Source organism: Scyliorhinus canicula, chromosome 3, assembly GCF_902713615.1.
Source record: "Scyliorhinus canicula chromosome 3, sScyCan1.1, whole genome shotgun sequence".
In the NCBI taxonomy this organism is placed as follows: Eukaryota; Metazoa; Chordata; class Chondrichthyes; order Carcharhiniformes; family Scyliorhinidae; genus Scyliorhinus; species Scyliorhinus canicula.
The window spans coordinates 78,397,470-78,413,912 of NC_052148.1; the positions used below are offsets into that span (position 1 = coordinate 78,397,470).

The following is a 16,443-nucleotide window of genomic DNA, read 5'->3' on the forward strand; positions in this document are numbered from 1 at the left end:
TCAGTAAGTAAGTTATTGCGAATCAAGTGCCGCTTGATTCCACTATTGACAACCTCTTCCATCACTTTACTGATGATCGAGAATAGACTGGTTGGCTGGATTGGATTTGTCTTCTTGTTTGTGTACAGGGTATAGCTGGCAATTTTCTACATTGCCAATAAAATGCCATTGTTGTCGCTGTACTGGAACAACTTTGCTAGGAGCATGGCTAGTTCTGAAGCACAAGTCTTCAGCAGTGTTATTGCCAGAATGTTGTCAGTGTCCATAACTTTTGCAGCATCCAGTGCCTTTAGCCATTTCTTGATACTACATGAAGTGAATCGAATTGGCTGAAGGACATGGAACTAGAAGTAGGAGCAGGAGTAGACAATTCAGCTCCTCGAGCCTATTCCGTTATTCAAAATGATCATGGCAGATCTCAGCCTCATCTCCACCTTCCTGCCTACTCCCCATAAACCTTCATCTGGCTACTGATTAAAAACCTGTCTATCTCCTCAAATTTATTTAGGTGTTCCGATGTCTACTGCACTCAGGGGTAGTGAATTTCACAGTCACAACCCTCTGAGTGAAGTAATTTCTCCTCATTTCTGTTTTAAATCTGCTCCCCTTAGCTTAAAACTATAGCCTCATTCTAGAATGTCCAACAAGGGCAACTTCCGCTCTTCACCTACCTTTTCAACCCTCTCCAGCATCTTATACACCTTAATTAGATCTCCACTCTTTCTTCTAAACTCCTGTGAGCATTGGCCTAAACTGCTCAATCTGACAGACAAGTCCTTCATCTCTGGAATCAATGTAGTGAACCTTCTCTGAACTGCCTTTAATAATTTATGTCCTTGCTCAAGTAAGGAGACCAAAACTCTGTGTAGTACTCCAGATGTGGTCTCACTAATGCCCTATACAGTTGCAACAGCAGTTCCCTACTCTATTCCATTCGCAATGAATGTCAAAATTCCATTTGCCTTCCTCATTACTTGCTGCACCTGTTTCTGCCTTATCTTTTCTGATAAGCTCAGCTCCCCTTGAACTGCTGATTCCTCCCATTAATTGTTTAATTGTCCACCACCATTCATGACTGGAATGACTTTAGACCTGGAATGTTGATTGTGGGAATGCTTGGGTATGCCAGTTGCATGCTGCTCCCATTGTTTGGCTTGGAAATTGCCCTGTGTTGTAGCTTCACCAGGTTGACATCTGGGGCGGAATTCTCGCCCGGGGCCGGCATCAATCCCGCCACTGCTGTGGCCCGAATTCTCTGTCACATGGGAATCGGCGGGGGCTGGAATCGCGCCGGTCGGCGGTCCCCCCGCGGCGATTCTCCGGCCCACGATAGGCCGAAGTCCCGCCGCTGACCAGCCTGACCGCCGGCGGGCATCAAAGCACGTCTGGTGCTGGCGGGATTGGCGGCGCCGGGGTCCTGGGGGGGGCGCGGGGCGATCTGGCCCCTGGTGGTGCCCCCACAGTTGCCTGGCCCGCGACCGGGGCCCACCGATCGGCCGGCGGGCCTGTGCCGTGGGGGCGCTCTTTTTCTTCCACCTCCGCCACAGTCTCCACCATGGCGGAGGCGGAAGACACCCCCTCCCCCTCGCATGCGCCCGGATGATGTCAGCTGACGCTCCGGCGCATGCGCGGACGTCCGCCGGCCCGGCTGGCGGGGCGCTAAAGGCTGTTCGCGCTGGCCGGCGGAGCGGAAACCAGTCAGGCACGGGCCTAGCCCCTAAAGGTGCGGAGAAGTCCGCACCTTTGGGGAGGCCCCGACGCTGGAGTGGTTCTCGTCACTCTACAACGCCGGGACCCCCCACCTCGCCGGGTAGGGGAGAATCCCGGCCCTCATTTTTAGGCATGTCTGGTGCTGCTCCAGGCATGCCTTCCTGCATTGAACCAGGAATAATCCCTGGTGTGACAGTAATGGTAGAGTGGGGAATATGCTGGTCCCTGAAATTGCAGATTGTGCTGCATAAGTAAGGAGACCAAAACTGGGTGTAGTACTCTGACCAGCTTTTACAGATGCACCATAGAAAGCATCCTATCTGGCTGCATCACAGCTTTGTATGGCAACTGCTCGGCCCAAGACTGCAAGAATCTTCAGAGAGTCGTGAACACAGCCCAATCCACCACACAAACCTGCCTTCCATCCATTGACTCCATCTACACCTCCCGCTGCCTGGGGAAAGAGGGCAACTTAATCAAATACCCCTCCCACCATGCTTACTCAGTTTTCCAACTTCTTCCGTCAGGCAGGAGATACAAAAGTCTGAGAACATACACAAACAAACTCAAAAACAGCTTCTTCCCCGCTGTTACCAGACTCCTAAATGACCCTCTTATGGACTGACCTCATTAACACTACACCCCTGTATGCTTCACCCGATGCCGGTGCTTGTGTAGTTACATTGTGTAACCTTGTGTTGCCCTATTATGTATTTTCTTTTATTTCCATTTCTTTTCATGTGCTTAATGATCTGTTGAGCTGCTCGCAGAAAAATACTTTTCACTGTACCTTGATACACATGACAATAAATAAAATCCAATACAATACAATTCTGCTGATGGCCCACAGCACCTTGTGGATGCCCAGTTTTGAGTTGCTAGATTTGTTTGAAATCTATTCCATTTAGTATGGTGGTACTGCCACACAGCACGGCGAAGGGTATCCTCTAGTGTGAAAACGAGACCTTATCTCCACAAGATCTGTGCAGTGGTAACTTCCACTAATACTCTTATAGGTACTTACAGCTGAGACAGGCCGATCAGTGAGAACAAAGTGAAATAATTCTTCACTTTTGTTGGTTCCCTTATGACCTGCCACAGTTCCAGTCGAGCTACCTTGCTCTTTCGTACTTGATCAACTCGGTGAATAGTGATGCAACAATCCATTTTTGGTGATGGGCAGATAAATCTGCCAGAGTACATTCTTACCGCACTCGATGCTTCTTGAAAGAAAAGATGTTTAATATGGAAGTGTACTGATTCTGGTAGGTGGTAATCAGCAGGAGGTTTACTTGCCCAGGTTTGACCTGATGCCATAGAATTTCATATAGTTCAGAGTCGTTATTGAAACCTATGGCAACTTTTTCTAATTGTATACCACTGTTCTGCCACCTCTCTTCTTCCCAGTGTGCAGGTCATACCCATGGATGATGATGGTGTCTGTGACATTGTCTATAAGGCATGATTTCTTGAGTATAACTGTTGGGCTGCTGCTTGCCTAATCTGAGAAGCTCTCCCAATTTTGGGCAAAGCCCTCCGATGTTAGTTAGGAGGACTTGCAGCGTCAACATAGTCGGGTGTGTGCTGTTGTTATTCCCGGTGCCTAGGTCAAATCCAGATGGTCTGCCCGCCTCAACAGTTTGGTGGAACGTAAGAGTTAGCCACATTGCTGTGGATCTGGACTAAGTAGAATTTACAGTGTGGAAGGAGGCTATTCGGCCCATCAGGTCTGCAAAGGCCCTTAGAAAGAGCACGGCATTTAAGCCCACACCTCTGCTCCATATCTGTAACCCAGCAACCCCAACCAACCCCTTTGAACACTAAGTACAATTTAGCATGGCCAATCCACCTGATCTGCACGTCTTTGGACTGTGGGAGGAAACCAGAGTACCCGGAGGAAACTCACGAAGACACGAGGAGAACGTGCAGACTCTGCACGGACAGTGACCCAAGCGGGGAATTGAACCTGGGACCCTGGAGCTGTGAAGCGCCAGTGCTAACCACTGTGCTACCTGTGCTGTGCTAAGTAAGGGTGGCAGATTTACTTCCCTAATAGACTTGTGATTTCATGACAATTGACAAAAGTTTCACGATCACCATTACTGAGACGACTTTTAATCCAGATGTATTAATTGAATTTAAATTCCGTCAGCTGCTGTGGTGGGATTTGAACCACTATTCCCAGAAACTAGCCTGGGCCTCTTACTAATCCAGTGACTTTAACATTCTGACCACTTCCCCAAGTCATCTGTTGCTGAAAGCCTAATCCATGCCTTTGTTAACTGTAGGCCTGACTATTCCAATGCACTTCTGACTGAATTCTACCCAGCATATATTTAAGGTTATCCAAAACTCTGATGCCCATGTCTTAATTTGTAATAAAGTCCCATGCACAGCCTCTCATGTTGACCTACACGGGCACAATTTAAAAATGCTGTTTTTTATAAAATCCATATCCCTCCATGGTTACTACAAATTCTGCTGTTATGTCATTTGGTCAATTTGCACACCCCTAGATTCCTATGTCAAACTATTTTAGATTGTCTAAAATCGTTAGTTAAAATAAACATGATAAGATTGTTACACTGCTGATTTTAGTATGTTTTTTTAACTTAAAGCTCACCAAAGCACATCGTCAAGGTCACATGGTAAAGGTTGATTGGTTGGACAGGCTTACTTTTCGAGAGATAGAGATGATAAATGAGGTAAGCTGGATCTGAAGGAGCAGTGTTCTAATGATGTGCATTAATTTGTGCCTGCCTTTGTGTCCAAATACTCATATTTTATTCGGTAAACTTGAACTAAAAGCATCATTACTTTCATTTAAGTAAAACATAACCTTTGTTATTTCACAAATCATCTCTTTGTTTCAGAGTGAAAAAAGAAGCTCTAATTTTATGTATCTCATGGTTGAATTCCCACGTGTTAAATCTGAAGACAAAGAGTACGGTATTGTTTATTATGAAAAGGTATGTTAATGTTTTCTGCTGCATTTCATCTACAAATTATTTGTTATTCAAAAATGCTCCTGTCTGCAATTAATTATCGGGACCCTTTTTATTTTCAATTAGACTGTGAGATTGATTTTCGCCTCTATTTAGGTTACCAAAGTTTGTGGTTATTTATATTTTTGATTTCTTTTTTGTTGTAAATGCGTGCACAGAAATGATTTTCCTTCCAAGCATTAGTTATTTGAATCGATCGAGGTTCATTGTATTTTTGGTTCTTATTGTAAGAAAGTGTCTTACGTTTGGGTGTATTTTGTGTGAAATGTTTCCAAAAATCCGTAGCTTATTTTGCTCCTCACAAATACACCTTGTGGTTTTTTTCACAAACATGTAGAAAAATCTTGTGCATGAAGTATCTTGATATGGAATGCTAGAACATGTGAAAACTCGATAGCGAAATGTGTAAATTCTTCTTTCGGACAGTGTATTGATTTTAGTTTATCAATTTTAGGGGCAACACGGTGACACAGTGGGTTAGCCCTGTTGCCTCACGTCGCCGAGGTCCCAAGTTCGATCCCGGCTCTGGGTCACTGTCCGTGTGGAGTTTGTACATTCTCCCCGTGTTTGCGTGGGTTTCACCCTCATAACCCAAAAGATGTGCAGGGTAGGTGAATTGGCCATGCTAAATTGCCCCTTAATTGGAAAAAATGAATTGGGTACTCTAAATTTATTTTAAAAATGTTTATCAATTTCTTACCTAAGAAAGCTTGTTTCAAATCGGTGTTTGTTGTGTTTTATATGGATGCTAATGCTCAAATGAGATTTGAGGAAATTACATTTCTGACTATTTATATTTATATTTATACTATTTAGACCAATTGATTTTTTTTTGTCTTTCACATGCATTTTTATTCAGGATGGTGATGAGTCATCTCCAAATCTAACAAGCTCCGAGATAGTCAAAGTTCCAGACCCTCAGATGTCAATGGTTCGTATGACTAATACATTTTTTTTTACTTCTGCAAGTTATTTTTCTTTTCTTAGGAAAATGTTGAATGGGCTTTCAATCTGGAAATGAATTCTGTGAAAGTTGATCAGAAATAAGGAGGCTTGATAAAGCACATCTGACTTCAAATCTTCTCCATCATCAAAACCATCTATTTCTGCCTCCCTAATATTTTTGCCCCTGCTTCAGCTCATCTGTTATTGAAAATCTCATTCATGCTTTTGCTATTTCAGAGCTCATGCTACTTCTGAGCTCATCTATTCTCGCTCCCTACGGGCCAGCCTCCTGTCTTCTGTAAACTTGAACTCCTCAAACCCTAGTGATAATAATAATCTATATTGTCACAAGTAGGCTTACATTAACACTGCAATTAAGTTTCTGTGAAAAGCCCGTATTCTCCACATTCCTGCGCCTGTTCGGGTGCACAGAGGGAGCATTCAGAATGTCCAAATTACCTAACAGCATGGGCGCGATTCTCCCAAAGGGAGACTAAGTGCCGACAGCGGAGTGAAACCCGGAGTGTTTCACTCCGGCATCGGAGACCGCTCCTCGCCCCCTCTTCAACCCCCACCCCCCCCCCCCCCCCCCCCCCCCGGGGCTAGGAGCGGCGTTCCACGAATCTCGGGCGCCGGGCCTTGACGCTTGCGTCAAAGCAGCGCGCCAAGAATGACGCGGCCGGCGGCGCCTAAGTTACGTCAGCCGTGCATGCGGCTCCAACCCGCGCATGTGCGGTTGACGTCCTCCCCTCCGCTGCCCCGCAAGACACGGTGGCTTGATCTTGCGGGGCGGCGGAGGGGAAAGAGTGCGTCTCTTAGAGATGCCAGCCCGACGACCGGTGGGCACCGATCGCGGGCCAGACATCAGACGAGTACGCCCGTGGTGCTCGATCCTCTCTCCGCCCCACACTTACCTGTCGAGCGATGTTCACGGCGGCAGCGACCAGGTGTGGTTGCCACCGGCGTGAACCGGTCGGGGTCGTCACGCTGCTCGGCCCACCGGGCCGGAGAACCGCTGGTCGCCGGGAAAAACGCGAGCGGCGATTCTGTTTTGCGACATGCCATTTCGGGGCTGGTTTAGCTCACTCGGCTAAATCGCTGGCTTTTAAAGCAGACCAAGCAGGCCAGCAGCACGGTTCGTTTCCCGTACCAGCCTCCCCGGACAGGCGCCGGAATGTGGCGACTAGGAGCTTTTCACAGTAACTTCATTGAAGCCTACTCGTGACAATAAGCGATTTTTCATTTTTCATTTCATTTCATTTTGGGGGGGAGTGGGATAATCACGGTGGGTGCCAGGGCGGCGTGGCATGATTTGCCCGGCCCTCCCGCTCTCTTAGCCCCCCCCCCCCCACCCCCCCCCCCCCCCCCCCCCCCCACCCCCCCCTCCCCTGGCGTTGGGAGCAGAGAATCGCGGCCCACATCTTTCAGGACTTGCGGGAGGAAACCGGAGCACCCGGAGGAAACCTACACAGACACCAGGAGAACGTGCAGAAACCACACTGACAGTGACCAAGCTGGGAATTTAACCTGGAGCTCTGGAGCTGTGAAGCAACAATTCTACCCACTGCTACTGTGCTGCCCCTATTGCCTTGCTCATGCCATGCTTCAAACACTCATCACCCCTCTGCTCATCACCCCTCTGACCCACATTGTTTCCCAGTTTGTCAGTGTGTCTCTTTTAAAAAAAATCTCATCACTATTTTCTAATCCCATCCTACCTCTGGAACCTCTGTAGAGCCCTCCCAGGTTTCTGTGCTCCTTCAGTTCTGACACCTTGAGTGTCCCTGCTTTTCTCATTCCTCTATTGGCAGCAGTTTCTTTAGCCGTTTAGACTCTGCTCTGGGATCCCGTCCCTGATCCTTCCTGTTTCTCTTTTCTCCTGTCTAAACCATTCCTTAAAACCTAACTCTCTGAACAGACTTTTGACTACCTTATCTAAAAGTTCCTTAAATGGCTCAGTATCAGATTTTGTTTGATATTTTTTCCTATGAAGTGACTGTGGAATTTTGCTCTATTGACAACTTGCTTTTGTACAGCATCTTTTAAGTTGGGTATACCAACTAAAACTAGCACTGAAATGCAGCAGATGACAAGTTGACTTTGTAAGAATTAATTTAATTATCTTGAGCCGCTTTCAAACCATTAACCAGCAGAGGTTGGATCTAAAATGTCTTGTGTAAAATTAATAAATACTTAGTGCACTATAGATGCTTGTCTTGTTGGGGATATTCCACGTTTGATTGCATTCGAGTGAACTTCACTTTGCATTATAATGGAATCTATGTTCAAAGCTCGTACTTTTGCGACAGACCCCCATTGAAAAACGATACCAAAAAAGAAAACTGACCCTCCCAGTTTCATAGGAAACCAAAACTTCTAGGGAGACTGAACCTGGTTGAAATTGTATAAGAGGACACAGCCCTCAGAGCTCAATGGAATTTGATGAGTGCTATAGAGACTAGTTGAAGAAGACAGGATAGACCCAGAAGCTGCAAATAAGTAAATACGCAGTTGCTGATTCTGTAAATTGAAGATAACATATTTGTGAATCTATGCCATCTAGACCAGGTTGAGGAAGTTCCGTAAATATGTGCCACTTTTCCAACGGAACTCTGATTTGTTGTGCTCTGCTGTGGGCTGGGGATCAATCTCCACTCAAGAAGGAGAGGAACTAAACTTCTTTGAAGGAATTTGTGACTGAGTTTGATGACCTATACGCTGATTAGACTGCTGAGCTAATTCATAAGATCTTCCTTAGCTGTACCAATAGTTTACGATTGATGACGGTTTGCTATTAATTCAGTTTAAATTGTTTTGATTCTAGATTTTAAAGTACAAGAGGTTATCTTCAGATAGTATTTAACGTTTGCTTTGTGTTGTTTGTATAGTAAGAAATCTTTTGTTTAATGATCTTTATTAGTGTCACAAGTAGGCTTACATTAACACTGCAATGAAGTTATTGTGAAAATCCCCTAGTCGCCACATTATGGCGCCTTTTCTGGTACACTGAGGGAGAATCCAGAATGTTTAATTCACCTCACAAGCACGTCTTTCCAGACTTGTGGAATGAAATCAGACCACCGGGGGGAAACCCACGCAGACACTGGGAGAATGTGCAGACTCCGCACAGACGGTTACCTAAGCTGGGAATCAAACCCAGGTCTCTGGTGTTGTGAAGCAACAGTGCTAACTACTGTGCTACCACGCTGCCCGTGTGTCTCATTCTTTAAAAACACCTTCTTCATGAGTTCTTGAATTAAGCGGAAAGGTCAGAGGTGGTGCTTTTAAAAAGGGAGACTGCAGTCCTGAAAATCGGTGACATCTCCAGAATATTAAACTCCAGCCAGTTATTCTTAATATCAGCAGAATCAAACCAAATGTATGCAGATGATCAATTCTTGACATAATTGACATCAGCAGCTACAGCAGAATTCAACAACTGCTGTCACTTGTGACGTTTTAAACTGTGGAATCTGTGGCTTCATTCGTTTAGTAAAGAACTTGGATTTTGGATTTGTTATTTTTCTAATAGCAAGTTACTGATTTAGTCCAGGATTGTAACAGCATCAAGCTTGCAATTGTTTCCCTACTCCAGTTAACAGTGTTCAATGCCCTACACTACTGTACTGCAATTTGATGAACTCCAAATTCACATAATATTTTAAATACTTTCATTTAAACAAATCTAATTTTTTGCATTTGGCCTGTCTAAATCCAGAACCAGAGTAATAAATGTGCTTTAACCGTAGGAGAATTTAGTAGAAAGCAAGCATCATAAACTTGCTCGAAGTTTGAGAAGTGGACCTTCTGACCATGATCTGAAGCCAAATGCTGCTACCCGTGACCAGCTGAATGTAAGTATGAATGTTGAAAACGTTTTATTTGGCAAAGATATCTAAAATATTGAGCATTTGTTTTGTAAATATTATTTGATATATTGTATTTGGTAGAACATTAATTCTAATCTCAAACCTATGCCTTACTTGCATTTTTATCTTGTGGACAAATTACCTTTTTGTTTACTCTTGATTTTGCACTGCAGCTAAAAGGATTTTTATGCTATTAACTTTTATGTACATTTGAACATTTTAGAAAACTGTGAAATCATGGAAGCTGTTTTTCCTGTGTTACTAAGATGCCTTGAATTATTAGGAGCCAATCCTAACTATATATTTAAAAAAAAATAAGTTCAGCTGAAGAAGTAATTGCTGTTTCCGAAAGCAAGAAATATTTTCTGAAAGCTTAACTTTGCTGCAAGATGTTAGACATCATGGGCCAACGCTTCTTTCTGTTTGACAAAGCTGAAATTTCTGATTGTCTGATATTTTATGGAATGTCTAGGAATAAAATTTATTCCCTGAAGCCTTACTTGGGATAAGGTATCATTAGTTCAAAATCTGTATTTGTCTTGTAATTTGTGAAGCTTCTTGAGGCACAAGGATTCCTTCAATTAATAAAGAATATTAATGGGTCAGTGGGAAACCTTTTGGGAAATTAAACTGAGGCTATCAGCCAAGACTGGGATTAAAAGATCAGGACCATCAATCAGTAGCACTATAACATACTGGTGTGCATCATGGCCAGCAGCACAGCATCTGCTGAAATAATTTTAACTTCTGCGAGTTCACTGTGTGCACTGGTTGGAAGGACCTCCTGACCCATACTTAAATTAACAATTTAGATTTGAATACTTTGAGTCTTGACATGGGCAGAATCTAGAGAATGTAAGCAGTGATTAGTATGCAATTATTCTGTTTCTAGAATGTGTGTTTGAATTAGTGCCAAAACTATCCAAAATAACTTTGAAGAATAGAGTCTGTTAAGTTTCAACAAGTTCTGTCTGTTTACCTCCTATACTTGAAAACTGCCTTCCTGTTGCCAACCTCCCATTCCTCCAAAGTCCTTGGGTTACCTCCCAAAAACCCATGCGCTTTTGTAATTCATTCATTGGCTAATGGGTAGCACTGGTTAGCCCAGCATTTATCACCCATCTCTAATTGCCTTTGAACTGAATACTGTTTAGGAGTCAACCACGTTGCTGTTACTCTGGAGTCAACCAGGTAAAGATGACATATTTTCTTCCCTCGAGGATATTACTGAACCAGGTGGCTTATTATGACAATGGTTTCACTTCATCATTAAACTTTTAGTTCTAGATTTCTATTGAATTCAAAAGTCACCATTTGCTGTGGTGGGGTTCAACCCCATGTCTGGGTCTCTGGATTACTAGTCCAGTGCCAATCACACTATGCCATCGCTTCTCCTGTCTGTTGACCTGTCTATGGCCTTTGAAACAGTTGAGCACAACATCCTATTCCAAGGAGTAGCCCGGAGGCCATTGTCCACTCCGAGGGAGGGAGTGGTGATGGGGCCCATGTTGGTGTCTCCTGCAGGGGAGATGCTGGAACACTACAGTGCCTTGGGGACCCCCCGTCCCTGGTACATCTGATGGGCAGCCATACCACCTGGAACACCCAAGTGACTTGCTCCAGAAGACAAGTGCCAAAGGGGACCCATGTCACAGAGCGGGAATCACAGCAGGCCGCCTCTTCTCCTGATGTACCGCATGGGGATCCACCTAGACATAGCATTAGGGCCCGTAAGGCCAGAAAGGTAGACACCAGTTAAGTTGGCACAGGTGCAAGGTACCGGATAGAGTTAGGTACTAGGGCACAAACCGGTATAGAGATGTTCACCTGTTGTAAACACATAAAATACTGGACAATATCAGCAGGTCTGATGGCATCTGTGGAGAGTAAAGGGAGCTGACCTTTCGAGTCTCGATGATTCTGTCAAAGCCAGAGAGAACTGAAAATGGGGTCAGATTTCTACTGTAGTGGGGGGCGTGGAGCGGTAGGGCTGGGTAGTGGGCCAGCGATAAGTGGAGATAGACAAAGATGTCGAGGACAGAAGACAAAAGGATTGTTAATGGCGTTGATTAATGCGAAGAAGGGTGTTGATAGTGGCACATAAAGAGATTAAAGTGTGAATGGCAGAACAAAGTTGAGCAGTGTGTCAAAGGGCAACTAGGAACAGTTGGCCCAAGGGGGGTGGCCGGGGGGGGGGGGGAGAAGCGAGCGAAAGAGAGAAACAATGGTGATAGAAATGCAGATCCATGTAAGAAATAAAAATAAATTGATAGAAATAAAATTGTGGTGTAGGTTGAGGATAGAGTTCACAGTCTGAAGTTGTTGAACTCCATGTTAAGTCCGGAAGGCTGTAACGTGCCTAATCGGAAGATGAGGTGCTGTTCCTCCAGTTTGCGCTGGGCTTCACTGGAACATTGCAACAAGCCAAGGACGGACTTGTGAAGATGAGAGCAGGACAGTTAGTTGAAATGGTAAGCGACAGGAAGATCTGAGTCCTGCTTGTGGATGGACCAGAGGTGTTCTGCAAAGCAGTCACCCAGTCTACATTTAGTCCCTCCACGTTTAATCTCTCCAATGTAGAGTACACCACACTGGGAGCAGAAAATGCAATAGACCAGATTGAAGGAGGTGCACATGAAGCTCTGCCTCGCCCAAGAGTGTTTAGGGCCTGAGCAGGGAGGAGGTAAAGGGGCAGATGTTACACCTTCTGTGATTGCATGGGAAGATGACATGGGAAGAGGGTGAGATGTTGGGAGTGATGGAGGAGCAGACTACGATATCCTGGAGGGAATTGTCTGCAAAATGCTGACGGGGGGGGAGCGAGGGGAAGATGTGTTTGGTAGTGGAATCACACTGGAGTTGGCTGAACTGGCGGAAGATGATTCTTTGAATGCAGAGGCTGGTGGGGTCAAAAGTAAGGACAAGGTGGTCTCTATCCTGGTTCTGGGAGGAAGGAGAGGGGGGTGAGGGCAAAGGTGCAGGAGATGGGTCGTACACGGTTGAGAGTCCTGTCGACCACAGTGGGTGGGAAACCATGATTAAGGAAGAATGAAGACATGTCAGCAGCACCATTTTGGTAAGTAGCATCATCAGAACAGATGTGATGGAAACGAAGGAGCTGGGAGAGTAGCATGGAGCCCTTACAAGATGTGGAATGTGAGGAGCTGTAGTCGAGGTAGCTGGGGGAGTTGGTGGCTTTGTAATGGATACTAGTGGACAGTCTATCCCCAGAAATTGAAATAGAAAGGTCAAGGAAGGGAAGAGAAGTCTCCAAGATGGACCACGTGAAGGTAATAGAGGAGTGGAAATTGGAAGCACAATTAATAAATTATTGCAGGTCCAGACGCGAACATGAAGGAGCACCAAAACAGTCGTTGGTGTACTGATAAAACAGCTGTGGAATGGGGCCCTCTGGCCAGGTCCCTTAGTTGGTGAACCTGGAGGCATTTAGAGGATTGCATGTGCGCCAGCTCAGGTGCACACATTGTGCGGCCTCCTGTGCCTGCCAGGGCCCATGCCCTGCCCATCCTGGCCCTCCTCTGCATCATCCTTGCTGGACGAGGGTTGGCATTCATCCCCCTCCAGCACATCACCCCTCTGCTGTTCTATATGGTGGAGGATGCAGCAGGCCACTACAATGTGGGAGACCCTTCTAGCACTAAATTTGATGTCCTCTCCAGAGAGGTCCAGGCACCAGAGCCACATCTTTAGGATGCCAATACACTGCTCGACCACGCCCCTGGTCGCAACATCGGTGTCGGGTCTGTGGCCTGACGCGAGGCATCATCAGCCACGCCTGCAGCCTGTCACCCGAGAACTAACCCTTCACCCAGTGGTCCACTTCAAAGTTGTCGGGAACCATTGAGTTTGCCAGGGTGAAGCCGTCATGCACACTGCCCTGGTATCAGGCGCAGATGTGCAGTATGTGCTGCTCATGATCACACACCAGCTGCATGTTCACAGAGTGGAACCCCTTTCTGTGAAGCGAGCTGTTGCTCATAGGGGGACATACATCCCATCCATCACCGCCTGTACCTGGGACATCTCGGCGATGTCGACAAACCTCGCTGACCAGGCATCCTAGTGGGCTCAGTCTACATTGAAATTGATATATTGTGCTGACCTAATATATAGGGCCTCCGTGATGGCGCGATGCACTTGTGCACCGATGTCCGAGATCTGGACAGTCTCCACTCAGCACCTGGAAGGACCACATGGCGTAACATTTCACGGTGACTGTCACCTCGACAGCCAATGGGAGCGGGTGTCCTCCCCCATACCCCCGTAATACCAGGTGCGCCAGACATGTTGCACGATCCCCCTGCTCAACCGGAGTCTTCGGCATGCCTGGTCCTCGAATGAATAGTGATGCCGGTACACATGAGGCCTGATGCAGCACCTCCTCCTAGGCCTTTTGGGTGGCCGGCTCTCCATCTTCACCAGTTGGCTCCTGTTTCCCTGGGGCTGGCTCCGCTGCTGCAGGGTCCTACCCGAGCAGCTTCTGTGTATACAGCCCTCAGTGCATCCACCAGAGCGGTGGGGCCCAAGGTGAAGGCCACCATTCCTGGTTGGATTCCGGAGTCCATCGTCTGCATTGGTTGAAAGGCAGACATGTTAGCATGGTGTGTATCCCCGTACCCAACCAGATCCAATGGGCTACACCGTGCCTCTCCCCCTCGTGTCTCTACCCTTCACACCACATAGCTGGCCCTGTCAGTGCCTGGCACCTTGGGGCCCAGGTATCTGTCCTTTACTGGCAAGGGTACCAGTGGCTCACCCATGCCATACCAGAGATCGGCTCTGCAGTCCCATTCCAGTGCCCTCCTGTAGGTATTATTGTGGACGTTCCGCTTTGGGGGGGGGGGGTGCACCCATATGGCCGGTGACATTCTGAGCATCCATGGACTATAGATACACAGCATCTCTCCCTATACACAGCATTGATCTCTTCCTTTACTAGTAAAGACACACCACCTCTGTACTCATTGGAGTTTAGAAGGATAAGGGGGGATCTTATTGAAACTTACAAGATATGGCGAGGCCTGGATAGAGTGGACGTGGAGAGGATGTTTCCACTTGTAGGAAAAACTAGAACCAAAAGACACAATCTCAGACTAAAGAAACGAACCTTTAAAACAGAAATTAGGAATTTCCTCAGCCAGAGGGTGGTGAATCTGTGGAACTCTTTGCCGCAGAAGGCTGTGGAGGCCAAATCACTTGAGTTTCTTAAGACAGAGATCGATAGGTTCTTGATTAATAAGGGGATCAGGGTTATGGGAAGAAGGCAGGAGAATGGGGATGAGAAAAATATCAGCTATGGTTGAATGGCAGATCAAACTGGATTGGCTGAGTTGCCTAATTCTGCTCCTTTGTCTTATGCTCTAGTCACTTAGAACCATATTTTATACTTCTAGGGGTTTCAGAATTCTTATGTCCATGTAAGTGCTTTTGAGTGTAGATGGAGTTTGACAATAAGATGTGACTGGCATTTCTCTCACTACAAATTACCTTTTGAGCACTTTATAATGTGTTTTTGACAGTGCATTGGAAATTGTACGTCATACAATGTCAGCCCGTGCTTCTTCAGGTTTCCTTCTGCAATAGATGATCTTTCTCTTTTCTAGATTTATATTACAAGCACAATACAAGTCACTTTTCAATAGCACTGGAGTAATAGAATAACTGCAGCCATTTGATTTATAGGAATGGTCACATTTACTCCCAAGAAGCTTTTCTGATTAGCTATAGATGAGATCGATAAAATGTTTAATTGAGAAATCATGAAGAGTAATTGACTAAATCATATTAACCATGAGAGTGAGGAAAGCTGACTAGCTGTGAACTAATCAGATAAGGCTCCAAATTCTCACATTTTGCAAGTTGCACGAGACTGGCCAGAGACAAAAGACTTCATTGTATGCAGCTGTCTTCCCAGGCCTGGACAGTTGTGTTTCAATGGTTACCATCAGTCAGGGTCATAATGAATTTTTGAAAACTGTGTTAATCTAATTAATGTTCGAGACATAATTGGCAAACCAGGGTATGAAAATTACACCAAGACATTTATCTCTTGAATTGACAGACAGACCGTTTGGTCTAATTGAGTGAATTATAAATTAGTTGAAGCTAATCACAGCTGTAAAGAAGGCAACACTTTCAAGATAAATGATCTTAAAAATCACTTGTCGGGATGGAAAAATCCATTCCGGAATCAATCTATCTCTTTCTGAAACCTATGTCTTGCTGCTGCCTTTGCTATCGCCATTTTTCTTTTGTTAAAATCAATCCATATTTTTGTACTGTGTAATATAATTTGAAGAATTACCATGAGTTGTATTTTAAACTCGACCATTGTATTCGCTAAAGACAATCAATCTGACCTAAGTTTGTATTGTAACCCAAGAGTTTACCAGTAGACACTAAAAGCTGGCAAAGTTCAACGTAACTTTGCCAAAAAAGCACAGCCTGAATCTCTGTTATTTGGGAACTAACAAGGGATAACACATATCCCGGGTTCCGAATAGACACAGAGATCTATCAGGTACATTGGATTGATATTACTTCATTTTTTTTACGGGATGTGGGTTTACTGTCGAGACCAGCATTTACTGCCCATCCCTAATTACCCTTGAGAAGTTGGTGGTGAGCAGCCTTCTTGAACCGCTGCAGTCCATGTTGTGTGGGTACACCTACTGTGCTATCAGAAGGAGAGTTCCAGGATATTGACCCAGCAACAGTGAAGGAACAGCGAAAAATTTCCAAGTCAGGATGGTGAGTGACCTGGAGGTGAACTTCCTGGTGGTGGGGTTCCCAGGTATCTGCTGTCCTCGTCCTTCTAGAAGGTAGTGGTTGTGGGTTTTGAAGGTGCTGCCTAACACAATTGAGCGGCCAATGGCACAAATACAACAATCCGT

The 16,443-nt window shown here is 45.5% G+C and overlaps 1 protein-coding gene across 1 annotated transcript in view; it reads left to right on the forward strand.

The window, feature by feature from the left end:
* The window catches only part of pik3c3 (phosphatidylinositol 3-kinase, catalytic subunit type 3), a 130,565-nt gene that overhangs the window by 43,658 nt on the left and 70,464 nt on the right, over positions 1-16,443 (forward strand). The window contains exons 5-8 of the mRNA XM_038790774.1: positions 4,329-4,415; positions 4,584-4,679; positions 5,575-5,646; positions 9,410-9,514. Of these exons, the coding sequence (XP_038646702.1) occupies positions 4,329-4,415; positions 4,584-4,679; positions 5,575-5,646; positions 9,410-9,514 (360 nt within the window). The remainder of the gene's footprint in view (positions 1-4,328; positions 4,416-4,583; positions 4,680-5,574; positions 5,647-9,409; positions 9,515-16,443) is intronic.